The 27,767-nt window shown below is 46.6% G+C and overlaps 2 protein-coding genes across 4 annotated transcripts; one reads left to right on the plus strand and one right to left on the minus strand.

The window, feature by feature from the left end:
• Nucleotides 1-485: 485 nt before the first annotated feature.
• On the minus strand, nt 486-5,093 carry LOC1271815 (uncharacterized). 2 transcript variants are annotated; one of them, XM_061644995.1, is made up of 7 exons: nt 4,848-5,093; nt 4,336-4,586; nt 3,268-4,223; nt 2,672-3,205; nt 2,438-2,578; nt 1,328-1,492; nt 486-1,243 (listed from the first exon to the last, which is right to left on the minus strand). In XM_061644995.1, exons 2-7 carry the CDS (start codon nt 4,412-4,414, stop codon nt 1,040-1,042), a joined length of 2,079 nt encoding a protein of 692 aa, XP_061500979.1. In that variant the 5' UTR covers nt 4,415-4,586; nt 4,848-5,093; the 3' UTR covers nt 486-1,039. The 2 variants fall into 2 exon arrangements, with proteins under 2 accessions (XP_061500979.1, XP_061500983.1); XM_061644999.1 differs by having other exon boundaries at nt 4,734-5,093.
• Nucleotides 5,094-11,915: 6,822 nt separating this feature from the next.
• On the plus strand, nt 11,916-26,726 carry LOC1271814 (doublesex- and mab-3-related transcription factor A2). 2 transcript variants are annotated; one of them, XM_061648892.1, is made up of 7 exons: nt 11,916-12,858; nt 13,646-13,747; nt 13,819-14,035; nt 14,138-14,215; nt 24,820-25,210; nt 25,327-25,446; nt 25,593-25,775. In XM_061648892.1, exons 1-7 carry the CDS (start codon nt 12,712-12,714, stop codon nt 25,636-25,638), a joined length of 1,101 nt encoding a protein of 366 aa, XP_061504876.1. In that variant the 5' UTR covers nt 11,916-12,711; the 3' UTR covers nt 25,639-25,775. The 2 variants fall into 2 exon arrangements, with proteins under 2 accessions (XP_061504876.1, XP_310668.5); XM_310668.6 differs by having other exon boundaries at nt 11,931-12,858; nt 25,564-26,726.
• The last annotated feature ends 1,041 nt before the right edge of the window (nt 26,727-27,767 follow it).

Below are 27,767 nucleotides of genomic sequence, written 5' to 3' on the forward strand. Positions count from 1 at the left end.
CCTGGACTGCCCTAGGTTTGGGATCAGTTTCAGGATCAGTCAGGTTTAGAGCCATTTCGAGGACCGACATGCAATTACAAGACCGTTATCAGAATCAGTTTCAACACCGGTAACCGTTTCGAGATTAGTTCAAATAACGGTATGAGTTTAGGATCAGTTGCAGGACCGATCAGCATTCTATGTGTGAAATAGTTTCAGCATTAGTTCCAAGATCTGCATAGATTGCAGAACTATTAAAGGTAGAATTATTTGGGATTAGGTCCTTAACTGCGATGACTTTGGAAGCCACGTACACCTTAGAGAACCAAGAAAATGCGTTTTTCAGTCTTGGACCAAATCAACAAGTAGTGTATGAAAAGAAAGACTTATTAACAATACTTACCTTGCAAAATGCAATCCTTCGCGCTAACAGAAACTCTCCAGAACTGTCCGTTGTTTCTCAACTGTTTTGTCCCAAGCAAGCACAATACACCACAACGCCACAGTTTAGCTTATTACCACTTTAATAAATACCATGCAAACTTTGTTTTCCGACGGAGAAAGTAAAAATACCGATCGTTTGACAAGTTACATCAATAATTGGATTGAATATTAAAGAATTGAGATAAAATAGGCTTGCTGGAGGCCTTTTCCAATATTTTTTGTTTGTTTTCTTTGTTCCAATATTTTTTTGTTTTGTTTCTTTGTTTGTTTGTTTGTTTGTTTGTTCACTTGTTCACTTTCCGCGAAAGTGCTTTCGGGCGCGCTTCGATTCCGCACCAAGCGTGCCGCCAAATTCAAAAACCAATTGCATTGTTCCCCCCTTTCCGAACCAGGTGCCAGCGTGCCGGACGTGCCTGGGGGGGGTGGGGGAGGGTTGTGCTGGAGGAGAGGGCCGGCGTGTGCCACCCACGTGCGCGCGTGATTAGGCGAAAAAAGGTTTTGTTGCTCGCAAGCGAGGGCAGACGAACGCGCCTACCTCAGCTCCAGGGCTCCCCCACCGCTCCACCGGCCAGGCCGGCCCGGTTCGCCGGCCAACCAGGGAAAAGGGAATTTAAAATCAGGAGTCGACCAGAACGTGCCAGCGGGTGATCAGCTCGGACCGGGAGCTGGACTCGCGCATCTCGTTCCAGTGTATCATCTCCTCCGGGCCGCTTGAGTTGAGGCCCATGCTAAACCAACCAACCATCTCGTTGCGCTTCATGTTGCGCTTCGCGTACACCGACACGATCAGCGTCACGTCGTTCAGCTGGAACATTGCCACCTGGTAGGAGGAGGAAAGGAGAAGGTTTTCGTTAGTGTCTGGGTGTAGGTAGGGATGCAGGGACACCTGCACGGCGCACAGTACCTGAAAGATAAACGTTTCCTTAAACAGTGGGTTCGATTGGCCGCGCCGTGTGGACGTTTTGGCGCGGGCAATCTCCTGGCCCATGCTGCTGACCAGGCAGAGCTTCACGTACGTGTCCGGGACTTTGGGTAGCGTGTGGTTCCTAAAATGGCTACCCTTTACGATCTGCAATAGATATTTGGTTAAGTAATGAAGCAACGAAGGAGAGTTTTGGGAATGAAGTGAACCGACCATCATGGACCTAATTCTCAAAAAGACTATCAACTACTTGGACAACTACGTCTCTCCTGGCAATACGTCTTGAACACGCCACAATACTTAAATGTTTCTTGTTCGTCCTGGCCCCTTCAATACCCAGTTGGTTCGTCAGTGAGATGACAATTTAACCAAGAACCTTACTGAAAGTTGAGTCTCATAATCTGTTGTAGTAGGCAGAAGTGTATACCCTATCGAATGACCCGAGCAGTGATTCTTTGCATTAGCAGAGGACTTGAAGCAGTAATTGAAAGTAATTTTATGAATGTCCGAAGAAGAATTTCCAACAAATAACTTCTACAACGACTGGCGTTTGTCTTGTTGAGAGTCTTGATTCCTTGATTCTTGATATGTGACATAATGACATACGATAGCTCTCTTCCAGTAGCACATCTAAAGACTTTAATTTTGATGGGTAGATAGTGCTCCTATTGAAACCCTACAATTCTTATTGGAGTTGGTCCTTGAATAAGATACTAGACCGCAGCATTCAGCATGGAAATGATATCTTTTGTTTGATGCCTCGTAAGTATATCTACACTTATTAGAATGAAGACATTCGTTGAAGATTTTTTCTTGGAGTTAGAGACTTTATGGAGAAGCCTGAAAGCTATCGTCATTCCAACTAGTTACTTGTTGGAGTGTTTTCCTTATTGGAGTTTCTTAAGACACTAAATTATTTGAGCCAGTTCTTGGAAGCATTTTGCTGATTCTGAATATTTCCTAAAATTGTCTGAAGTTTTGAAGAACATTAAAAGATCCATAAGCCTGTGAGTGCTCATAAAGTCAGCTATTGAACAGATGTCGTTTGGTGGTGATTTTTAGTAAGGATCGAACTCATAAAAACCATCTTACCTCCACCGTTAGTCGCCCGGTAATGCCATTGTAGCCCAACCCGAGCAGCAGCTCCGGCACACCGCCATGCTGCATGGAGGTGGTCGACCCGGCACTGTCCGACCGGGCAATGCTCAGCAGATCGCTCGTGGAAGCCGTATCCTGCACGGAATTACGTTCAATTTTAAGAAGAAGAAAAAAACACATCCTTCAATCAAGCCCTGCTCTGCATTCTTCTACACGGGCCGTGCTTACCGTGCTTGACGAGCGCGATTCCAGCGGCAGCCACAGGTTCGTCTCGAGCTCCAGGTCGATGTTGGCGAAGCTGACGATCGTCTCGCCGATCAGCCGCTCGCGGCGCATCCGCTCGCACCCGTACACCCGGATGCGCAGCCCCATCGAGTTCACCTCCTCCGGGTTGACGCGGTGCAGCAGGAAGCTCTCCATGAACTGCGGGCACTCGCCGGACCGGATCTTGGTCTTGTGCTTCTGCCGCTTGGCCGGAAGCATCAGCAGCCGGACCTGCGTGTGCGTCAGCTGGCCCTTGTCGCCGCGCGACGCAATGCCGCGCGCCTGCAGCACGTGCACCGTCATCTTGCGCATTGGCGCATCGTACAGCAGCGAGATCTCGAGCGTCCCGTTCGAGCCGGTGGCCGGCGGATGGGCCCCCGACCCCGCCGGCTGATCATAGCCGGCCGGTCCGGGAACTACCGCCCCGCCGGCGTCCGATTTCAGCGACTTCAGATCGCTGGTATCGTACAGTGGCTCATTGGCAAACACTAAAATACACTGTGATAGGGGGGGGGGGGCATTAGAGACATGTCAAAGGTCACGCCGTCCCCGATACTTACATCATTGTTGAGACTGAGCACGTCGTCCAGGCTGTCCTGTTGCGCTAGCGACGACGCCGCCTGCTCGTACCCGACAATGGTGGACGCGTTGGCCGCCGGCGCTGCCGCCAACGCGTCCTCCCCAAACGCTCTACACTTCAAATTGGTTCGCTCGCCACTCGCGTCGTTGTCGAAGCAAATGCCAACACTGCCGGCGGTCGACGCCGCCGCCACCACCAGCCCCTCCCCTCGGCTGCCGTTCGTTGCCCCTTTGGTCGTTTTCTTGCGGTACCCAGGCACCGGGTCCCGCTCCAGGTCACTCTCCTTCGTCAGCTCGGGCAGCAGCGGCGGCTCGCACCGCAGCTTCAGCTCGGCCGACCCGGTAAGCCGCCCGTCCAGCCGGGCCGGGGCCGCCCCCGCCGCCAGCCGGTCGTTGCTCAGGTGCGCATCGAGCGACAGGCGCGTCCCACCGTAGTCCAGGTTGCCCTCGTTCGAGCTGCCCGAGCTGCAGTCGTTGCTCGAGTGGGGCATCCCGATCTTGCCGCCCTCGGCCATCGCGAGCGGGTCGCGCGACTTGTGCCGACTGGCCGCGTGCTTCCCCCCGGACAGGAGTTTGTTAAAGCTGTGATACTGGGCCACCACCGACTGGTCCAGCCCGGCGACGGCCTCGTTCGCGTGGTAGCAGGAGATGCTGCCACCGCCGCCGACGCCCACGCCCCCGCCGTAGCCGGCCCCGCACGGGTCCAGCTTGAGCCGGCGCAGCGTGTCGTCCTCCGAGTCGGAGCTGTTGTTCCCATCGTACGCGAACCGGTTCCGTATGCGGTGGAACGTCTTCTCCGCCCGCAGCTGCTCGTCGAACGGCAGGAATGGGGGGGCCGCCCCGAAGCACCGTATCTTGTGGACGTACAGGAACAGCACCAAGATGAGTGCCACAAATCCCAATGCTAAGCCAAAAAATGTTGTAAGTTCCATGTGCGCTGCACGGCCCAACGTGTTGAGTTGCGAAGAAAGCGAAAAAGAAGAAAAGAAAAAAAGAAAACAGTAGTGTTTACTTCGGCTGCAGATGGCTGGAGCGGGGGTCCCCCCTACCTTGCAGACGGTCCGCAATGTTAACGCCATTCATGTCCAGTTGGTTACCGCTGCCACCACCCTCCAGAAACTGCACCATTGTCGCAGGGGGTCGAGCCTTCCGGGTGCTTTAGGTCATTCCGCATCGGGGCATGCGTCCAGGATGGGCAGGACGACGGCCGCCAACACCGGATACGCTTGGGCTGCGGTGCTGCTTTGCTCTACGTTGATTGTGCACGATTTTCCAGTACGTTGCTGTTGCCATTTACTCACTGGAAAGCCCAGAAGTCAGAACAACACACAAACAGTGAGAGGGTGAGTTGACAGCGGAGCGATGTAAATCTTTGATGGCGACTATCCACTACCCTCCCCCCTTTTAACTCACACACACAAGCACACATGCACCAACATACACATACACTTGGAATTCCATTCCGTATGAGAGGGGGGCCTGGCCCATACGGAAGTCCCAGAAACAGGCTTTTAAGGATTTTGATGTGCCTTTCCTACCACCAACGACCACCAGCACCTACCAAAACTGGAGAGCTGCTGCTCCAGCATCGAAACGCGGGCACCGTTGGGGATCACTGTTTACACTGCGTTTCGGGGCACCGACATTGCGTACAGGTTCGCTTTGTTCCTTACGTGAGTTCCTTGCAGCCACACACTAGCAGGATGCTAGCAGCATTTTCACGCAAATGTTGTTGCGTGCTACTACGGTGCGCCGACGCACCAGGCCGACCACATCTACGGCGTACGTTGACGTACGCTCGCGTGTTGAGAAGTGGACGGTTTTATGGCAGCCTGACTTGGTCCTGTGTTGGGTGCCTCACTCCTGTTCCTTATTTTCTGCCATAAACGTGCGTTTGGTGTGAACGGAGCTTACGCGTCCACGGATACGTCAAGTTGCCCATTTCCAGATGTTTCTTGCGAGCGTTCATGAGATGAAGCCAGGGTTCATCGGAAGCTTTTTGTGCGTCCTGCAAGGATCGGCGTTCATCAAATGAACTTGGTGACGAAAGCTCAACGGAAGCTGCTCACAAGCTCTAGGAGTTCGGTCTAGGTTTACTTTCCTACTGGCGAGCGGTTTCTTGGGTCGGAGGGACAATTTACCATACCTGTTGCTCATCGAAAAGTTGATTTTTCGGTTTTATTTATACACTTCTCTTAAATCTTAAATAGGCTGCTCATTATAGATTTTCCCAAAATTAATGTCATCCAAAAATGTAAAATCGCACTATTAACAGCTAAATTTATTGAAGTAAAAGAAGATCGGAAAACACGGAAATGGACAAACCGGTACATCATTTGAGAAATAGTAATAAAAAGAAACTTAGCCTAATGAACATAAGAGCTGTTAATTGCAAGATATCGTTTTGGATCATTGATAAAACAAAACTAAGAGTGCAGATGACACTAATAACTCTAATTAAAACAAAACCCAATACAACTCAGTTGAACAGATCAGAGTTAAAGCATCAAAATGTACTCGAACGACAGATTAAAATCGATATCATTTAATGCTTAGCCGACAATCGATAATATATGCCTCGTGCGTTCCAGAACGGAGAGGAGGACTCTTTCTGGGTTCATTGATATTTTTTTTCCAATGTTAGAATCGATTACAACGGCATTTATGGGCTAGCTTCATTGTTTGACGACCCAATACACGGTTGTCTGTTAAGGATGATAATTCATTTCTATAATAGAATATGTACACCTTTCCTAAGCCAACGAGAGTTATCATTCATTGAAGAATTTGGAATATTCGAAGCTCGTACACGTAGGTCCTTAAATTTCCCTCAAGAAAAAATATATCAGTTTTTTTTAAGATAAGTTTTATAATTGAAATATGTTTGGGAAGGTTCAGTACGTGTTTTAAATCCGTGTTCCGAGTAAACACGAACACATCAAAATGCATGAAAGGACAGATTTAGGTACGGGTATATGCTTCGAAGCGATGGTTTCTAAAAGCCAGAAGTAGGTTCTTCGATTTCCATCCAGGCATGACTTAAAACTGACTGGTCATTTGCACGACGGACTGTCGCGCTGTGGATGAAAAGAAATATTTAAATATAGCCAGCCTACATAACTGACTTCGGTTGTTATAAAAAGACATAATGGAGTTCTCGATTATGGTTCATCAAAATAATGAGCGATTACTGCTTATCAACTCTTATTTCTATTACATTCTTCAGTCTAGTGCGACATCAAAGAGACGCAATCTCAAGTAAAACACGAACATTACAGCAATCAATAGACTTCGAGCTAATAAAATCAAATAAAATCATGAATATTAGCTTTCATAACTTTATTCCCAGGCTAGCATGTTCGAAGGGTTTTCCGAGTTAAAATATAATATCCAGTAAAATATCTATGCCGTTTGCTACCTCACAGCCTATCAAACAGAAGAGTAATTAGTCTTATAATGAAACAAAAGAAATAAAGTTAGCTATAACTCGCTTTTTGATTATCCAAACTATTCCAATGTTTATGCAAATGCCACACAAAATTTATATGTTTGCAAAAATATGCTCTATTCACATATCGCAGACAATTAAACGAAGTTCATTGCCAGCTTAGAGATATTCGTATCCACTAGTGGTCGCTACTAATCAATTCTATAGATACTGTGTTTGATATTTGCATGACGATACTATAACAGCGCTGTGAACTTCGATAGCAACATTGGCAACATCTACAATTGGCCAGAGACCATTTCCGTACCTATATGCTGTAGGGCCGATTACCTAAAACATAAACGATTTGGATGCTATATGTACTTATGTTAATCGTTTTACAGTAGTTATTATCCCTGCTAACAAACAAATGTCTTCCCTATTTTATTTGAATCTCATCGATACAACTCTCCATCCAAAAGTGAACACTCGAACAGCTCCAAAAGTTATTTTATGTGTTATTTGTCAACCCAAACTCCCAAAGCGTGTCGTATGGTATCACAGCCGGCACACTAATAGGTGAGAATACGGGTGTTGTAATCAGTCTCATCATCGGCCTCTCGATAGATCATCCGGTTCGCCGGACCATTCTTCACCGGTCCCCAGCTGTCAGCCGTCTTTGTTTTTGACCACTATCCGGTCAGTTTCAGCAACAGCAAAAGGTGTCCGAAAATTAATCGACTCATTATGAGCGTGTGATGGAGATAAACTAAATGAACAGTGACAGCCCGATAGCCTGTTATGGATCGTGTCACTCTCTACTTTTGATGTCAAACAAATAAACAAACAGCTATATGACCCAAAGGGTAACCCATCGTTAGTGGAAAGTTCTTATCACAACGTGGCTGCTGGAATGAGGTGCTCAAGTTTGACACATTTTCAATTAATCAAAACTGAAGACTACTAGATAGTTACGACTAAATGAATGTAATCTAAAGTTATCTGAACAAATAACAACAGCTACGGCATCGCATTCTTCAGCAACAACTCTCCGAAATCGCATGTTCCTATGGCCATCCAGCGCCAACTGCAATGGAATTGAAGTGGATTATCAAAAGAAATCAATAACCAGCTTGTCCGTTTGAAGTGAGCAGAGCAAAAATCCGAGAATAAAACAATGTAGTCAGCGAATGCCCGTACAGCGTACAGGGATTATGTACGAGCGTGCGTTGGAATGCACGGAACAAGCGACGACCCACGGCGACCGTGTAGCATTCCAGCATAGCAAACGACCATCGCAGGCGCAGACTATAGCTACAAATGGTTATTATACGCGTGGAGGCCGCTGCACATCCTGGCTGACTGCCCGGACGCCCCTAGACGGCAAACACAACGGCAATTTCGCAAGTCTATCCGAAAGCAGCACTTTGGCATTGTGCGCTTATTGTGTGCTCTCCACTGTTATAAAGTGAAAATATACGGTCGAGAGGATCTGTTGGCCGATCTCCTCGACTTGTTTCCCCCCATCCTCTGCCTTGTCCGAACTGCTGGCTCCAATGGCGACACATTGGTGAAGTTGCCAAGGCCCGATTTTGTACCATATAATGTACACAACGGACAACGGTCGGGCGGGTACCGGCCTCTCCCGCGCACTACCGGGAGTGGTTCCGGTGCCGGAAACTGTTTCCACTTTCCAGCAGCTGTAAGTCCTTGCCGCGCGGAAAGTGTGCGGTTGAAACTGTTCGGACCGCACAAGGACGCCGAAGCTCGGCTTCGCCGGACACGCCCTCTTTTTTGATTGGAACGCTACCGCTCGGATGCTCCGGCATGGTGCGCGAGTCGCACCTCGTGCCGTCTCGCTCGGGCCGAGCGCACACGGACCGCCACTCCGCTCCGTTCGCTCCGCGCTCTGCTCCGCAACAGTACATTGATATTCTGTTGCATGACTATTGCAAGCAAGCTAGCGGGCGGGAGCCTGGGTTGCCTGGGACTTTCGTCCTGCCGTTTCGGTTGGCGGTGGGTTATGCCTTCACAGGATAAGCGTGCGTGTTTATCCTGTTGGAAGGTTTTGTGCTCTGCCTACCTGCTTACATTACACAGCTGCCATGTCGCTATACATTGGAGCATTTTGTGAGACATTTCTCTTGCCTTTCATTTTTCCGGCAAAGGATATGAATTCGAATACATGCAAATGGGGTTCCTTGATGCCGAAGCACATTCACATGTATACAGTAATGCCGAGACTGCTCGCCCGTTAACCAACCCCGCACGACCGAATTGCCATTTATTGCGAACATAAAAATATATTACTTCCCGTTTAGCCGCTGTACTGTAGCATAATGTGACGCAGATGGCAAGGATATAATATAGCAGGCTAGCTGGCTGGCTGACTGACTGGTTATTGTTTTTGACCTCTCAGCCCACCCTACTGGCAGCTTCTTGGAGCGAAAGGGCTGTCAGGTAAGATGGGAAGTAGGGATGGCTGGCTCGAACCGGCCCCGCACGCTCCAATCAGCCGTGGTCGGTTTCTATGTGGCAAAATTGGACATATCCGGGCACTTGCCACTCCTTAAAAATGGTCCAACATCGAACCATTGCCGCGGCGTTGTGCTCGATTCGATCTCGTACCGTATCGGACCGGGTTTCGGGTTTGTCCCGCTTTTCTTATCCTTCGAGGTACCCATCGTTAGGGCGTTGGGCGTACGCGAAAAGTTTCTGCAACACATTCAAACACAGTCCCGGTTTGCGTTACATTATTTATTGCGCATAATGGTAGATTTGGTTGTTTGTGAGTTAATGTTATTACATGAAAGTTTCATCATACAGCAACAATATATTTCGCTACGTGCAAATGCTCCATGTAAATATTATTATATTTTCTCCCATATTATTTTTTTCTATTCAAACGTTGATAAACTTATAGGTTAAATTAAGTCCCGAGTTGTCAGGTTTTGTTACATCGTTTCATCAACTGCAATGAGATGTGAATCATCTAGCTTCAGTTGTGTTGTCCTAGTTAGCCATTATGAGAACTCAATGTGTTTTTTGGATTGAACATAAAATGGAAAATTGGAAACCTGTATTCCCGAAGATCGAAAGTTCCAGAAATTATTGTACAATATGCTTGATATCTGTTGAAAAGGAAATATTAAAGTTAGAAAGGTGCCCGGCCCGGCATGGTTTTCATAAACTCAATTCTGTTCTCAAACGCGCGTGTAAACGCGATTTGTGCTCTTTTAAGGTGGAATTTCTCAGTATACTATAAATTGAGTTAATTTAAAAGAGGCTGTATTTGGCTAGAGTAAAACCTTCCACACCTCAATAATGGAAGTAGTTTTTATACGACCAAAGAAGCATCGTAATATCCTGGCTATATCTAATGCTGACTGCACATCTTCCAAATCCAATGATCATACTCCCAATACAGTTGAACTAAACAGTATTTCCCCGCGTAGAATCATCTAAATTCGGAGAGTGCAGAGGTGAAAGGATTCCAGAGGCTCTTAGTCATTAAGAATTTTAAGCCGCATCGTACCAGTTATTGCTAGAAGCTATCAACGTGACATTATTTCCTTAAAAGCTAGCCAATTTATGTCACTGGAGCGAATAGAAACAGTTTTTGAATGCAGTAGCAAGTCATTTGCAACGATGAAAGCATTTCCTGACATAGTCTGGATATATCACGAAAAATATTTGCATATTGTAATCATTTGAATCTTCAATTTTTCAGAATAATATGCAAGAGTGGCGCCAATTCTCTAGATATCCAATTTTATCATTAGAAGCTTAAGCCGAATCGTTGAACGTAACAACTCGAAAAAAAACTTCTAGTATTTGATATTCTGTAGAATTTTGTTTTTGTGAGCAACATTTTACAGATTTCATATATCTTCGATTCTTCTTCTGTCCAAATCCCAACATCTCGTTTGACAACAAGTTAATTTCTGTATTTTGACAACACTTTGTGCAATGGGAGAATAGATCCCAGCCTGGCTACACCACCATGCTCCACGATACAGGGAGACACAAGTTATCTTATTTGTGTTATTATCGCAAATGATAGTGTTGTTATAACGATTCCTTACCGTTCATTCCCAATTAAACCAGACCGGTATTAATGCCGAATGATCCTATTAGAACAAAATGTACATTTTCATTTCTATTGCTACGCACGTGGATATTGTTTCCATCCCAAGAATGCGCCCCGATCCGTACGCCGGGCGCGGATCGTGTGTTGCCTGCCCATTGGACTCACGGTACCTGGAATTTTAATCTCCACGTTTGTGTGTTTAGTTACAACAATAGCAAACAGCGCTAAAGTTTTAGATAATGATACAGTGTGTAATAGTTTGCAGCTGTGAAGTGAAGTGCGCTTGTACGGTGAAACCGGGCACAATAATCCTGGAAACGCTATCACACGCTCTCGTACGCTATGTGGTGCAAATTCGAAACTGGAGCAGCAGAGAAAGTAAAAGAGAGAGAGAGAGAGAGAGAGATAGAGCGAGAGAGAGAAAGTCGTATACTCAACTGGATCGATAATGTTGTGCTACTAAATAAGGATCCATCCAAAAGTGTTTCCGATCGTGTCGATACATAATAGCGAGCCCCCGTGCCCTCCTCTCCCAGGGGGCAGGGAAGCAGATAAACGTTGCGTCCTCGTCCGCAAAACGTTGCGCGATCGTACACGCGCACGAATTGGAAACGGCTATGACCCGCTTCACGCCCAGCCAGCATCGCAGCGCCGTCCTACGCCCTCCCATCCGGCACTAACAAGGATACATGGTGTATAGCGCGTGTGTGTGTGTGTGTGTGTGTGTGTGGTCGGTTATATTTCCCAGGACTTTGGGCCGGCGTTTGGGTTTTTGGTTGGCTGAGTTGTATAATTGTATTTCATCTATGTACTGCAGGCTGCGCAAGCAAGACCAAAGTAAGCGTGAATGCGGTGAAAAAGAGAGAAAGAGCGCGAAAGTAAAGTGGCAGGGCAGATGTGGCTCCCCTTGCGTACAGTTTCTCGTCGTTCCGCCAACCATAAGGCACACAACACACACACACACACTGTATTCACCTTTAGGGAACGTTTCAATGTTGCAGGACGGGCGTAACCGGTCGTCTCCGTCCCGCCAACGGGTCGAGCGACGACACGCGTGTGTCCGACTAGCTGTCACGCTTACCCGACCGTTTCTGCAACAGCACAGCTACAAAACAGCGTTTGGCAACTCTTCGCTTTCCACCAATTGGAGGATGGCTTCGGGGTTTTGCCGGGGCCTTGTGGTTGTTGCTGTTGCTTGTTTTTTTTTTTCGTTCCTCTGTTGCTGTTGTTGTATTCTTTTATCTGTAGCCCATTGCTTCTGTTTCAGCCCGTGCACTGTAGTCCCCCGCCGTTCGCCCTGCCCCGGCCCAGCGGAGAGGGGAGAGCTAGGAACGGTTTCTTTTTTCGCCCGCCCCTTCGCAGTACCGCGCTTCCCTATTTGTTTATCCGATTTTTAGGCTCTTAGCGCTTAGATACGGGGATGTGGCAATTGTTGAAACAATTTTGAATCAGTTGCTTTTGAATGTTCGGCGAGGAATGTGTTACGCTCGGCAGCAGCAGTCATCATCTCCAGCTGGTCGTCGTACGTTGGTGCGTGCTTTGGTGGACAGTGTAGCGTGTGCGTTGAATGTGCCCTGTGTGTGCTGTGTGTGACTTGTGTACGTTGGGAAGCAACAGTTGCAAACCCGTGCCGTTTTCAGTTGTGCACGCATCGTGGCGTCGGACGCCACACGTGTGTCCCTCCCTGGCAAGGGCACTTGAAGTTTTTTTTTCCGAATCACTTTCTGGCGCTCGGTACCGTGCTTCTGCTGTGGTTTAAACCGTGAAAGACGTAAGATTTGTGTGTAATAGGGTGCAAGTTGACAAGAAAGTAGGTCAACTCAGGAGCATTGAGCTATCCAAACGTAACGTCGCGTGCATTTGGTTGGGAAGTTTGAAGGAAAACGATCATCACCAAACACACACAGGATGAGTTTGCCGAGCGGTGTCGATATGTCGAACCTGATGCAGCAACATCCGGTACTGGGTGCGCTGCCGCCAGCGTTTTTCCTCCGGGCGGCCTCGGAACGCTATCAACGCACGCCCAAGTGTGCCCGGTGCCGCAACCATGGAGTGGTAAGTGAAGGCGTCCCAACTGCAAGCCCTAGTACCAGACAGTACCCGAACAGAATCGAACCACCAACAAAACAAATCAAAATCATCTCCCTCATTACAAAAACAAACTCTCAAGTTAGGCGCTTTGCGCGAGTGTCTTTGCCGATCAGGCCGTTTGGTTTTTGTACAAAACAATGAAGCGTTTAGGACTTGGTCCTCAACATCTTGAGCTCCAAAGTGATCTGTCAGTAGCGAAGAGCCTCGAGAGCCCGGGATCTAACATCCCTCCCACTTCCTGCTTCAGCTTTGCGACATCTTCTTGCTCCAAGGTACTTCGGCTATCCTGGATAGCCTACCCAAAGTCCTACTCCTAGTTAGTCCAGGCCCCTCAAAAGTATGCTTTTGGCCGCAGCTCATCCGGAGCAAATACTTTGTCGAGGTGCTGTGCAGTTGTGTGCAAAAGGGGGCAAAACGGTAAAACGGAAAGAAACCCACAAACAGACTGGAGGCAAGGAAATAGTAACCCCACCAATCAACCGAGAAGGCACCCTGTGCCAATTACTCGTGAGGTACATTGAACGAACAAATTATCATCTAAATTCCTGCCCCAAATGTTTCACAAAAAAAAAAAAAAAGATTCTCTTTTGTACACCATTTGTGTTTCTCCCATGCTTCGTCCAATGTTGCGTTGGGTGTACAATAAGCAGTTGTCGCGCGCGCTCTGTCCGCCCAAGGAATCACACTAACGCCAATTCTATGTTTTCTTTCTTTCTCTCCCGCGCCGCGTGTACACGCGCCACGCCATCAGGTGAGCGCCCTCAAAGGACACAAGCGCTACTGTCGCTGGCGGGACTGTGTCTGTGCCAAGTGTACCTTGATTGCGGAACGGCAGCGAGTGATGGCCGCCCAGGTAAGTGTACCGCCGCTTTAACGCATGCCAAAACGCTCGGCAGCAAACTTACGGGGTCTTTTGTTGGGCAGGTCGCACTCCGCCGCCAGCAGGCACAGGAGGAGAACGAGGTGCGCGATCTGGGCCTGCTGTACGGGACGACCGGCGTGCACGGCGTTGGCCAGACGCCCGCGAGCGATTCGGTCGGCTCGGTACAGTCGGTCGGTCAGTTCCACGGTGGCATACCGTCGCCGCCGAACGATGCGGAAAGTGGTGGTACCCACCACAGCTACACATCGGCCGACGCAGGTAAGCGATCGCATTCGTCGTCGAGTCTTCTAGCGAAGCAACTAATGCGGAAATTATTGCAATGCTCTGTGTTGTATCCTTGTTTTTACTTTTTAAAAACAGACACGGACGTGCAGCGGCTACGGTCCGAGCACATGCACTCGGCCTACTCACCCAATCGCAGCGAACCGGACAGCCCCGGTAAGTACACACAGAAATGATTTGATTGATTGGTGTGTTTTTTCCCCCTCTCTGTTCTATTTGGCAAATATTAGTTTCAAGGCAAAATCTCATCTCGCATAATTAAAACATCGAAGCCCTAGAAGCCACCGAACATCCGACTCGTACTGCGTGTGTGAGCAATCAAAACGATTATTGGCGCACCGCAGAACGTAGGTCATTCGTAGCTCAGGTGGTTAGTCGGGCTACGGTAGGTCCCCATTGACTTGACGCTAGTTCGATTCTCGCAAGCGGAGCATGAGACTTTTCTTCGATATGCAATGTGGCCTCAGAGAGATTATAAGAAAGCGATTCTTTCCTTGTTTTGCACCACGAGAAAGAAGAACTGTCGAGGATTTTCAATAACTTCGAATTTCCAACGAAAAAAGCAATTTTCGATTGTGGGATGAATCTAAAGTGGTTATAGAGATACATTGAAATGTTCTGAAAATGTTGCGTTCTTCAGTATCCTATCAATACTGTGAATCATATTTAACCTTTTCATTGCTTCTTCGCGCATCCTTTGCAAAAAAAAGAAAGGGTTCCTTTGCCCTTTTCCGAGAAAATATCATTACTGAACATTTATTCGTTTATCGCTGCAAACAATCGCGCCCAACCGCATGAGACGCCCCAGTGCGCATCAAAAGCTGTCTAATAGCCTTAATGTCTATTGTCTATTGTGGCGCAGCGAGCAAATCAAATCGGAAAGAAAAATAGCCAACAGCACGCCAATGCAACAATGCCTGGGGGAACAACGCACCGACAACGTTGCTTGTTTGTGTTCGCTGCAATTGGTCTTTTAATTGCACCTCGGTATCGATTTCACACCGTCCCGATCGGTCCCTCCTGCGGGCGGTTCCCATTACCCACCTCTCTTCCGAGGGCCAGTAGCTTGGACGTTGCATCCTGAGAACCCACCAATGCGTTATGCGTGATTTGTGCCCTGAACCTGCAATTATCCAATCGTTTTCTATTATGTTGTATCGAAAGCTGGATTAAAACTTGCTACCTGCAAGCAGACTCCTTCGCCGCCCAAAGGAAGCTAGCAACGCACCCGTACTTCAATTTCGCTACAATAAACAGCGTCCTTTCCCCGACGGGGGAGAGGGTGTAACACGATCCGGGTTTTTGGACGGGAAAAAAAAAACCTTCGGATCCGGCCCAAAACCGTTCGTTGCAAAGCGTCCCATCAGCTGGAAAGAAGTGAAAAAGACGCTCTCACACACACGCACATATTAACTTGGCTTTCAATTAGATTCATTGATGGACGGAGCAACCGTTTTTGCTGGCTGGCGTTTAGCTCGAGAGGGTTCGATTTTGTCCGTGTGTGTGTGCTTTTTTTTTTGTTCAATTTCACTAGAATCAAAATCTCCCGTCCCGGCGCAGCAGCCGAGCAGCAGCAGTACTGGCATTAGTTGTCTGCTCGATATCCACTTCTACACGTGGGTTCGGGTTTCATTCCAGCGAACGGTTTGATTCGACGGCGAGCGCCCCTGCCCCGTCGTCCGCCGCTGATCGGCGGCCTGAAGTGGATCGCTCCGGCTCGCTCGCTGGTGTTTGTGTTGCAGGATTCAACAAAACCTCGACAAAAGCCTCACATTCCCGGATCGCTTTTGTGTGTGGATTTTAATTGATTTTGTTTTTCCCTACCCGTGTTCTCCCTTTCTCTCCCTCACACACACACACGCCCTTCCTTCTTGTAATCAAATCATCCGTTCGCTACTACCGGGAAACAGGAAAAAAAACGGAAACAAAACACGCCACGCTAGTGCTCGTGTGCGAATGCATGGCTGCGTGACCGTGCGCGGATCAATACATCCTCCATGTTCCATGCCCTTTCAATTGGCGCACGTGTGTTAGTGTGGTTTTACCTGCACTAATCGCACGGTTTGTTTAGCGCGCAGTAAACGCAGCCCCGCTCAGGAGGGTTCGGCTCAATTAAGGCGTCGCAAAAATATGCGCCGCTTTGTTTTCTGCATCCTGCTTTGCTCTGGCATATTGGCGTTTTGACTCGCCGGATTTGCCGGTACAATCGGGTCGGTGGGCGCCCTCTGTACAATTGCGCGAAACCGTTTACACCCCGGTGACTTTCTTTTGCCGTTTTGTGTGCACTTTGATAATGTGTCTAGGTTTGGGATCACCGATCATTAGTGATCGCGTTTGTTTCAATGAGAGCAAACAATATGGCGTACTTGAATGTCAGGCATGTCAAACATACAACAGTGTGCCTTCGTTTATTCAAAAGCAAAACTAAAATTGTTCGGATATTACATGAAAATAGGTTTACGCGTTTCAAAAGAGAGGTCCAAATGTTCCAGGGACAGTAAAGACGCATACTCAAATATCTGTGCGTATATCATTTCTTCTAAAACTCGACTAACTATCCAGAAAAAGCAAAAATTACAAACCAAAATGGAGAGATTTATTTACGATTCGTTACCCTATAGATCTTTTAAAGCCGAGATGTCGAACTATTGGCCCTTGGAAGCCTTTGGAAGTCTTTCGGTGTGCCCCGCGACCGCTTGACCAAAAAAATATTTTGCATTTATGCTTCTACAGTACAGGTCAATCAATCAATGCCAGACACATGTACTTTTAAAACTTTGCAGATTTATCTACTAATTGTCAGGCATTATCAATTGTCAGTAAACCTTATCGGCGTGTTCCTTTGTTTTCTCTCCATCCATATACACAAAAAAGATAAGAATTTTCAAAAAAAAAAATATGTTAGAGTTATAGAACTAAAACCAAAAATGTGTATTTTGCTGAAATCGAGCATTGAATCATAATCATCCCTCATAATTCTCCCATTACAAAGAATAAACTGTTTTGCTAGTATAATTTGTTTTTCTAGAACCGTTTAACAAAACAAATAAACGTTGTAGCTTTAGACTCATAAAACATCGTTAATTTATGGAATCAACTGACACATGTGTGCATTAATCAGGGTACTTGGTGACCAACAGGGCCAATTTCTGTAAGAAAAAGACTCCGAAAAATTAACAAAATTACTCGTCCAACAGAAATATCTACAAAACGCAAGCTCTGACAATTGTTTGTCATATTGTTTTGAGAAAGTATCAGATCGAACCTTCACTTTAGGCATGGTGTTTGCTGAGAACATTACATTTCTTCAACACGTTGAAAAATCAGCTGAAATCAGACGTCAGCTAAAACACGCATTACTGTTGATAGGATATTACGACCGATTTCAAGCTTTTCATGAGGCAGCATCAAAGTAAATTGACTAGAATACAGGTGAGCTTACAGCTCTAATTTTAGTCGCCATTGTAAAAGGGAATTTCTATTAAAATTCACAGGAAAGGAGATTCACGCCAATATCAACATAAAATTTACTATTCTACCATGAAGAAATCAACCTAGTTAGTCATTGCCATTATTTTTGCGTACCTAATCTCGTTAGCTGGCTCAAATATAATTAATTTTGCATTAAAGTTTTTACTGTTCTAACGCAACTGTTTTCCCAACATGAAATGAAATGCCAACGATCCGATATTTGTATCATTTAATATCATACAAATACTAGGTTGCTGCCCGTGAAACTATTTTAAGCAGCATTTTGGCCCGCGTGGTCAAATGGGTTTGACTTCGCTGCTTTAGAGCATTGTTTTGCAAATAAACAAAAATACATGAGGTTCTTTAAGTTTTATATGTTTGCAACAAAAGCCTTTTATAACAATAACTCTTTTCACTTATAAGTGGTTATTCAAACTCTTGATTGCCACACGCTTGAGTGTTTCTCCTCGATACAAGATAGCTGTTTGACCAACAAAACGAAAATAATAAAATGATTTTAGTTTGTAGTTGTACTTTACATAACTTCCACAATTAGTAACCATAATTATCATTGATTGTTACCATGGCATTTAAGTGCCTAGTGTAACTATGCATTTCAAAAGTCATTAAATAATAGTTTTTAATTACATTAATGTGCCCGTATCGCTAGCCATAATTACAACCCCCCCTCAAATCTTTTTACGCTATTGTATTGCTCTAAAATGCCATTCATCTAACGCCTTTAAACACATTACTGAAGCAACTAAACAAAACGAAAACAAAAAAAAAGGAAACAGCCGGCGCAAAAAAACGGCCCAATTTGCGTCCACTTTCCAGCACTAGCCGCACCCTTCGGCGTAACAGTGTCACCGCTCAACCGCGCGGCACGTCTTTTCCATGTCGTTGCAAGTCATTATTTCCTGCCACAGCAACACCCTTCGAGATGGCGAGCGCTGCCGCTGAGGCGGGATGCAATAAAGCGTTCAGTGTCGAATGCAGCGCAGCTTCCGCCAGGACTTACCCCCACCCCGTGCAATAAGGTGCGATCTGTGCTCGCATTTCGCTCGAATCGATTTTTAATCCTCTGCGACGGGCGAGGCAACCGGAAGCTCGGTAAACTCGGATGGCAAAGCATTAAACCACAAATAATTAATAACAACTCCGCCCCGTACGGTAAGGGAGAAATTAACAGTAAATGACCCTTCGCTCGGTAGCCAATTGTGCGTGTATGTGCGTGTGTACGTGTGTGTGTGTGTGTGTGTGTGTGTGTGTGTGTGTGAGCGGCGTTTAATTATAATGCAAAATGTTTTAATCAGCCCCTAACGCACAAGGATCGGCACGCACTCGAGCGTGTGCGTGAGTGCTTCCTTTTTTTTTTTAATTTCTTTTAACCTTTCCTGCACTTTTGTTGCTTGCTGTTGCTGCTGGTATTGTACTGTGCATTCAGTACTGTTCGAGCAGCTCATCTTTTTGCCCTTTTTCTTTTTTGCTTCTGTGAAGTAAAAAAAGGGTAAAGTTGAAGAGAGCGAGAGGTAACAGTATAGTGGGAAAGAATAAATAGCAAAAATAAAAAAAAAAATAAAAGCAGGAAACCAAACCATATTGCCAATGCTTTCCAATACAGGGATGCAGATTTTTCCCTCCTCTCATTTTTTGTTTCTTCTTTTTTTGTCTCTCTTTCTCTTTCTTTTAATATCCCTTATCCCTTATACTGCACGGAGCGAGTACTTATTTTTCCTCGGTTAGCACAATAGCCGTTCAAGAGGTATTACATTTCCTTTTGCACTCCCCTCCCACCTCTCCGCCCCTGTTTCCAGCGAAAGAACGAACCTTCGGACGCTACGGAGTGTGCTCGAAAGTGTTCTGCCACCCCTGGCATACCGGGGCCGGTACTTTCACGAAGCGCGCCGAGCTCGGCCCGAGCGGGAATGCGAGAGCGAGCGAGGCATGAATGGCACCGATCTTCTACTGTCAAAAGACAGTTTATCTTAATTCGAAATATCTGCTTCTGCAATTCCAATTCTTCCACTCGTCGTTACCGCTTTCAGTTTTTTTTTGTGTTGTATCCGTCTTTTTCTTTCATTCTTTCCCGCTTTTCTCGCCTTTCCCAAACGGTCCCGAGGAGCAACTGTACTGTGGCTGTCTCTGCTTCGGCATCCAGTCGCCCGTGCCCTGCTGCCCGGTGAAGTGCCGTGTTGTCTGGTTGAATGTGGCAAATGGGATACAATTTAATTTCCACTCGAAACTCAATCAACAAAAGCATCGATCTTATTAAAAAAAAAAGCACCACAGAAGCGCGCATACCACCGTACAGCGAGCGATACAGGAGCCAGGGGCAAACGGGGGCCCGACATGAATGATCTCATGAAATATGTTTTCAATTTTGGGTGCTTCTACCTAATAGGAGACGACCTCGCTTTACGGCCGTTGGCCAGGGGCAGATGCCGAGGTGTGCTGATGGTTCGGTCGCACTTGCGGAGCATTTTAGGTGGAGGGGAGAGTTTTTTTTTGTTGTTGTTGTGTGGATGGAAATTGAAATACCAAACCGGAGTGCGAAATTGCTGGCATTTGGGAGGTATGGGGATGAATGGGGATGAATGGATGGAGATCAAAATTTTTTTCCACAAATAAATCATGCGTGAGCGAAGCCGGGAGGGGAAGCTGGGGGTGACTTTGCCGACCCAAGGAGGCATGCCAAACTTTGCTGCGGGTGGTGGATCAGTTGTGCCGTGGTTTCCAATTAAATTTGGTTGGCGGGTGTTTTTTTTTTTCTCTCGTTGAACCTGCTGGAAGGTGGCTTCACATTTTTTTTTTTTTTTGCACTTTTTCCACAGTTTTTGCCGGATTTTTAGGTTTTTATTTTAATTCAATTTCTATCGCTTCGCTCAATGGAACGGTCCAGGCAAGAAGTACACCCGCAAAAAAGGGTGTTTTATTTTATTTCCTTTTCTACCATCTGTAACACGCTCGCTCGCTCGCTTTCCATCCTTTATCTTATCCCTTTTCCCATCCTTCCCCTATTGCTAACCTCAGCGCGTGGCGGCGGATTGTGGCTTCCCGCTAAAACGGGTGTGTGATGCTCCCTTGTCCCTTCGCCCACCCGTTTGCCAGCCCGAGCGAGACTTAATCTAGCGTGTGCGTGCGCTCAATTTTATGGTGATGATTTGATGGAAAGTAATTATCTTCATCGCCCTTCATTGCCCGCTGGCGTAGTGTGGGGTGAATTTTCCTGGTGCTGGTGGTGGTTTTTGGTCGTTTTGGTGCGGCTTGAGGGCCGCGTTACCGCGACAAACGGAAATTAAACTGATCCGTGCAATATGGTTTTTGCGTTTTTACACTTTTGCAACCGAGGATAAGGGGAAACAGGAGACACACACTCTCCGGGCACACGGGCCGATTAGTTGGGCCGTTGGGGGAAAGGGAGTAGGGAGGGCTCGAGGGCATCGGACAGCGCAAAACACAGCCGGCTTAGTGCGTGCGTTTGGCAGCGTCAAGCGTTGACTTGCGAGGGGCGCGCTGGTGACGATGGGCGAATGTGTCAATACCAATGGGAGTTTTCCGTTTTTTGTTTGTTGCAGCAGTGTGTCAAACAAATTTAAACTCAACCACCAGTTAATTACACTTCACCGATATTGCAATTCACGCGTGCGAATGCCCTACAATGGGCTTTTGGGTTGTACAGTTTTGTTGAGAAGGGGGTATTATTATTATTATTATTATTATTATTTTTTTTTTTGTTTGGAGATGGTTGACGTACGTGAACGTTCGGGGCTGCATAGACAAGGGGCTTACAAATTTAGCTGATTAAATTCAGCAACATGTTTACGTCGGCCGGATGCGCTAATCCGGCAGCGGTTCCATTGTGCCAGACCGGTGCCGGGCAATTATTTCACCACAAATGTCAAACCACCGGGCGACCGGGCGAGCAAAGGTGGCGGGATGGCGGAACGGTGTAATTGATGTGTTTGCCAAGAGCATACACTATCGCTGAGCCGTTTCCATTCCGAGAGCAGGGCAGGGTTGGTTCCAATGATCATTGATCGATTGAAAAGAGTGAATTATAAAGCCAAGTTAGTTTTAAATTTCCTACGATTGTTTAAGATTTAAGCACAACGAGCAAAGATTTTTTACTCTTTCCAAGGTAATGCTGATTTGAATAATGTTTGTAAAACATTGAAACATTTTGAATGTTTTGTTGTTTTTAATATTTGGATTGTAACTAAACCGTCTGCACAGAATGAGCTCAAATTTGCCAGAACGTTTACGTTCTATCTGATGATGATTTCATCGAAGTTAAGTCATTTAAAATGATTCAAAGTAGCTAAAATTAAACCTCTTCGATCATATGCAATCGTGGTTCGTGAGCTAAATGCTCGATTTCTTCACAGTTTATGCGATATCATAATCTGGGCCAATTTGTTTATAGAATTATAAAATTGTATATACAATCCTATAGTTCCCCAGGTTAGGCGACACTCGAGTTAAGCGAATTCGAGTTGTGCAAGTTTTTAGTTTTGACAGTTTATATGTGTTCATATATTAATTGCTTAAGAGTTTGTTAAATTTAATCGAAAATAACAATATTTCGATTATATTTTGGCTGAAACCCGTGATATTCGACTCACGAGAACATTCGAGTTAAGCGATTGTCTCGAGAACGCTTTGTTCGCGTAACTCGGGGACAGATTGTACAAGAAATATTGAAAGATGAAAGACATATGTTAGCTACGTATGTGGAGCTCTCAAAACAAATGAAGCTATCCTTTGCAGATGGAACGGTTGGAAAAGTGACCTTTGGCTGAATGACTCTTAAATCTCAAAACATGAGTTATCAATGTTCTTCTAGATCTAATTAATGCTCAGATCCTACTTTGTTCACCCTACAAAATATTTAATTTAAGCAGTTTATTTATTTTTCTCAATGTCAGCTTGGATAGTTGCTATTTATGCATTTCCTGTATTTTGATTTTATTGCACCTCTGGTCTTGTTTGCTTTCAGACGATAGTTAAGTCATTGAAATATGATTTAATATCTACAGGTTTGAAAATTTTGTTTTTCATTCCCTGATAGTATGATGTTCTTGTAGCAAAAACAATGATACGTTTAAGCTTGAAGCCGCCGAAACACAATCTTTAGTTTTGAGACGGAAAACAACACCCGTGCTATATGTCCATATTACCCCACATTGCCATAAGTGTGTGGTACACGAGATCTCGAAAAATCAATCCCGATGACGAGCTAATGTAGGTAAAATGATATCACTCCGCAATCGCATCCTTTAGGTAGAAAGAACGAGATAGAGAGTGAAAGAGCTTACCTAGCCAAAAAACATACACACACGCTACCAAGTGCTGTCGTTTTTGGTCAAACAAATCGAATCAAAACGAATCTTCGCTTCTCGTTCCATTCCCACACGTTTGCCCCCCTCCCCCCTGTCTGGTTGGCCCGAAAGTATCCGCACCTGGCAATAATAGGCACAATAGGTACAAAATACAGTTAATGAATTTGTTTGATTTCATCAGCCACCGCTCTGTGACAGGAACGGGAGGGCACAAAGCTCACAAAATCCCATCAACATTCCCTCACACATACACACACACACACACACAAAAGCGCAAAGCGACACGGGGACGAAAGCCTCCGGGGGCTGTTGGGCCATTTATTTGACATTCGTAGTCAAAACCCCCTTCCGTATATTATTTTTTTCTTTTTTTGTCGGTTGTTGTTGTTGTGCGAGAAGAGCCTCTACCCACTTGAGAAGTATCGCCGTGGGCCGTCACATCACGTCGTCCAGGGGTTCGCCCCGGCAGTACACACAAACAGAAGCTGTTGCATCTGGAATGATTACATTTTTTTCCACACACACACACACACTCGCACGCACATTGCTCTTTTGCTGCTGCCGTTTGGTTCACAATCCGGCCACGGCTTCTCCCGTGTCACCACGTACGCCGTGCAACCGGACCGTGCATGAGGGACGGAGGGGGCGTGCAGGAAATGTCTACTTTACCTGCGCTCGCTCAAGTGTGTTTACTGTTGCAGCTAGCGACGCTGGCACAGGTTGAAACTCTATCGTACGAGTAGGCACTCCGTCGTGTTAGCGCGGCTGGAAGGTGTGCTGTGGCACTATTTTGACTTCTTCACGGACTGCCCTCTTCCCGGACGTACACACTGTTGCGGTTGCCGTGTTGCTTGCGCTGCCCATCTATTTTAACATAAATAACCTACTTCGGGCAAATATTGAAACTCCACTCCATTGTTTTGGACAGAAATTCAGTTTTTTCGGCGGATGTCAATATTTGCTTAAGCAACGATTTTAAAAGACATTCGCTCGCTCGAGTGCGGACTTGCTTTACAACAGCCCCGAAGATTGTTGCTCTTCGTCGGGTCGGTGAAAATTGATCCCGGGCACTGTAGGCCGGAGGCCGAGATTGACCCAGGAGAGCCTGGCTCGGTAGGCTTTTGGTTGAACTTTTGCTTCTGACGGCTTGACTGTTTGACATCATCCAAGCTGAATGTCCCGCGGTGGCATCGTTTGCGCGTGATTGATTGTCCGCTAAGGGGGCGATGATGTTATTTGAACGAATTTTCGACTGACGACCTACAACTTTGCAGGCATGGAAAGTGAGATTTTGTAAACACTGAACACGAAATCTCGTCGCTAGAGGCTGTGACAGCCGAACCGCTGGGTCCTAGGCTGAGTGATGAAAGCTTTGTCGAAAGTTCCAATAATTATTTGGGCAGAGTGGTATGTGCCGGATTTGTTGGGTAGGATGAATGGACATGAATACTGAAATATGAATAAGGTCCTAGGATCCCTTATAAGGACCTAAAATTTTTAAACAAGAGGTGTCGTTAAGAGAGTTTGACAGGATTGTTCATTATTTCTGAAGAATTTACACTCTCTGCTCGATAAAAAGAGAAGGATGTCTCAGATGATCATACAACACCTTACAAGTTTAATGTCTCATAGAGGAAAAAACTAAGAACCTTAATGTCTACAAGTGTTATCAATAATAGATCAGAGTTTACTTATTGTTCCAGGAGAAACAAGGATACTACATCACAGTCTACACATTTTCTAGAAGTATCTGAAGAAGTTGTCTCGAAGTTCTGATGATATACATATAAGCATCATTTAATGTCTCTATGTAGAATAGAATACCTCCTCTTCAGGCTTCAATTGAACGTCTCTTCCAAGACCAGAAATGCATCACCATGACATTTCGTCACAACCCATAACTCATCGCAATGTTCTGTCCACGCTTCCCAAACTCTGCTCCTCTAGGACCGAAGCGCCAGCGCATATCAACCGAGACGGACCACGAGACGGAGTCGGAATCGTCGCCCAGCAGCCCCCGGCACAAGTCGTCCCTGTTCTCCCTGCCGCTGGACAAACAGTCGCCGAGCCAAACCGGGCCGCCCAGCTCGCCCGAGTCCGACCTGGACGTGGACTCGACGCCGGACGATTCGATCGCGCCGGAAAACTTGAGCCTCAAGAAGGACCCAGCGAATGTATATACGAAGCCGGCGGCGACGCTCGTCCCCGTCACGAACGGTGGCACCGGCTTTCTGCCTTACAACCAGCCGCCGGCCGCCGCTACCCAGTACCAGCAGGCCCTCGGTGTCAGTGCCTCCCAAGCGTCCAGCCAACGGTCGCCGGTGGACGTGCTGCTGCGGTAAGTACCGGGGCTTGGAGGATGTTTGGAAGTCTCACCCTCACCATCACCGTACTGATGCCCGATTTGCTCTCTCTCTCTCTCTCTCTCTCTCTGTCTCTTTCTCTCTCTTCCAGAGTGTTCCCGAATCGACGCCGAAGCGAGGTGGAGCTCCTGCTGCAGCGCTACCGGGGCGACGTCGTGCAGGCGATGGAGGCGATGCTCTGCGGTGACGATGCGCTCCATTCCCCCATCAGGTAGGTTGGTCTGTACCGGCACAGGAACCACCGCGAACAGCTTATTGTGCTCGTGCCCTAAAACTTCGCCAATATATATGTGTGTATGCGTGTGTGTGTATGTGTGTGTGTGAAAAGTGTTCCCACACCTTCACCATCTTTTGCAGTGAAGTCGGCATTCTCGCCATTGATGCCTTCCGGAACGTTCAGTAGTCCGACGGTGCGGTACTCGTTTCTGCAGCAGGCCCACACCAAGCGCTTCCTGTCCGCGCCCTACACCGGCACCGGCTACCTGCCCACTATACTGCAGGATCCAGAGCAGCAGCAGCAGCAGCAACCTCAGCAACTCGACCAGCAGACCATCGGTCAGCACTGTGCGCCCGCCAACAGTCCGTGCGTGGATGGTGCCGAGTAGGCATCCCTCTTCCTTTTCCCTTCACACCTGGTTCCTTTTTGGGCGGGCCAGTTACCTTCAGAGATGCGGCCGGCTAACCCTATCCAATGATGGCGACCGAATCGTCCTCCCCAAAAACGGAGCCTGTTCTTGGTACACTATCCTGCCCTCAGGCGCTCCTGAACCAGCATGCCTGCACGGAGAATGGGGCAACGACGCGCAACCTTCTCCATCCGTTCCCGGCAGGAGTGTGCCTGCTGATGAGCGTGAATGATGATAATGAAGATGCTGATGGAGTGGAATGATGATTAATTTCTATGTAAATTGTTACCGCAGGGATTTTCTTCGTGCTTTGCCTTGCTCCCCGTTCGGGACTCAAACTGCGAGCGAAGAGGGAGCAGACAATGCGTACGAAGGCGTAAAAATACAACTCTATTAGCTTACTTTGACGCCGATTGCCCAGCCTCTCTCAGGTTCTGGCAGCTACACTATATATCGAGGCGTCGCGCTCGAACACTCGAAGGGAACAGGCAAAACAAAAATGGTGGAATAATAATTACAGCAAATAGTGTGGTCAGTCAGGCTAGGGCAAGGGCATCAAGCGGCCCCACGAGGCTACAACAGTTGCGGTGGCATTGTTTCGTGCGAGAGATATCGTCAAATCAGATAAATATTATTATTAGTGAAAAAAAACACACAAACACACTTACAGCTACACTCATACATTGTTGAACTATACTTACAACAAACACGTAATGATAAAACAAATGAAGCAAACATGCAACAACAACAAAACATACAATAAGTTTGGTGAAATGAGTGAACAGTGTTGTAAAAAAAAAGTAATGCAAAGTATAAACTATAAAAGGTATATAAATAAAAATGGACGCTATAATAAACTCCTGTACCTAACCAGCGGACGTGTGTGGGAAAGGACACAACACAAATATATCACAATAATTGTAAGCACATCCTTTTTAAGCACGGCCGTCTCCCATGTCACGACAGAAACGTCAAGCCAGGGGATATGATCCGGGGGTGACTTCCCCTCCCTCTCTCTAATCTCATTTTCCCTTTAAAAAAAAAAACCCGCCAACAAAGACCAAACAGCGCTTGTTGCATTGTTAGCACCATCAATTGGTCGTATTTTATCAACCGGATCAAAACATCGTCCTTTGCAGCGAGGAGTAAAATGTAAATAAACACAAACCTTTTTCTTTGTGTGGGGTGGGAAGGGGAGGACGCAAGGACACCCTTTTTTATTTCCAGGGCTAGCGGAAGGTTAGGGCCACAAGCAACAACATAAAAAAAAACCGGCTCTCTCAGCCGCGCACAAACCGAACGAAAAAGCCAAACCCCTCGGCCGTTATTGACAGATAATTTTTCGTTCACTGATTTATCTGCCCTAACCCTTGAGGATGCGGTGCTCCGTTTGTGGTTCTTCTGCACGCGCGGAAAAGTGTTTGTCGTACGGAGGGTTTCCTTTTTTTTTTGCTTTTTGAGAGTCTGTGTGTGTGAGTGTGTGTGTGATGAGGTTGCTTATGAACACCGCCAGAGTACACTCTGAGGCTGAGTGCTGATCTCTTAAATGAATGATTATTTAATTTGTTTCAGATGGTGGGCGGGTTTGTTTTCGCTTTTCGCCGTGTAAGTACACTTCTGGGCGGAAGAGGTGCTTTGCATTGTGTTGAGCTGTGCGGAAAATGTGGAAGTGATATTATCGGTGAGACGTGTGACCGAGAGCACACAGAAGGAGTCGCTTCACGTAGAGGGCTGGCAAAAGCTCACGTTTGCTATCTAAACTACTGCTCAATTGTCGCTGTTTAGCAGACGATAATGTTACGCGATTGGTTTTGAGGCTTTCGAACGGAAAAGATATGCTGGGATAGGTAGCAAAAAGAGCTATCACTAACAGACGAAGCTGTATATCTTAAGGCTTCATCCAGAT

Source organism: Anopheles gambiae, chromosome X (genome assembly GCF_943734735.2).
Source record: "Anopheles gambiae chromosome X, idAnoGambNW_F1_1, whole genome shotgun sequence".
Lineage (NCBI taxonomy): Eukaryota > Metazoa > Arthropoda > Insecta > Diptera > Culicidae > Anopheles > Anopheles gambiae.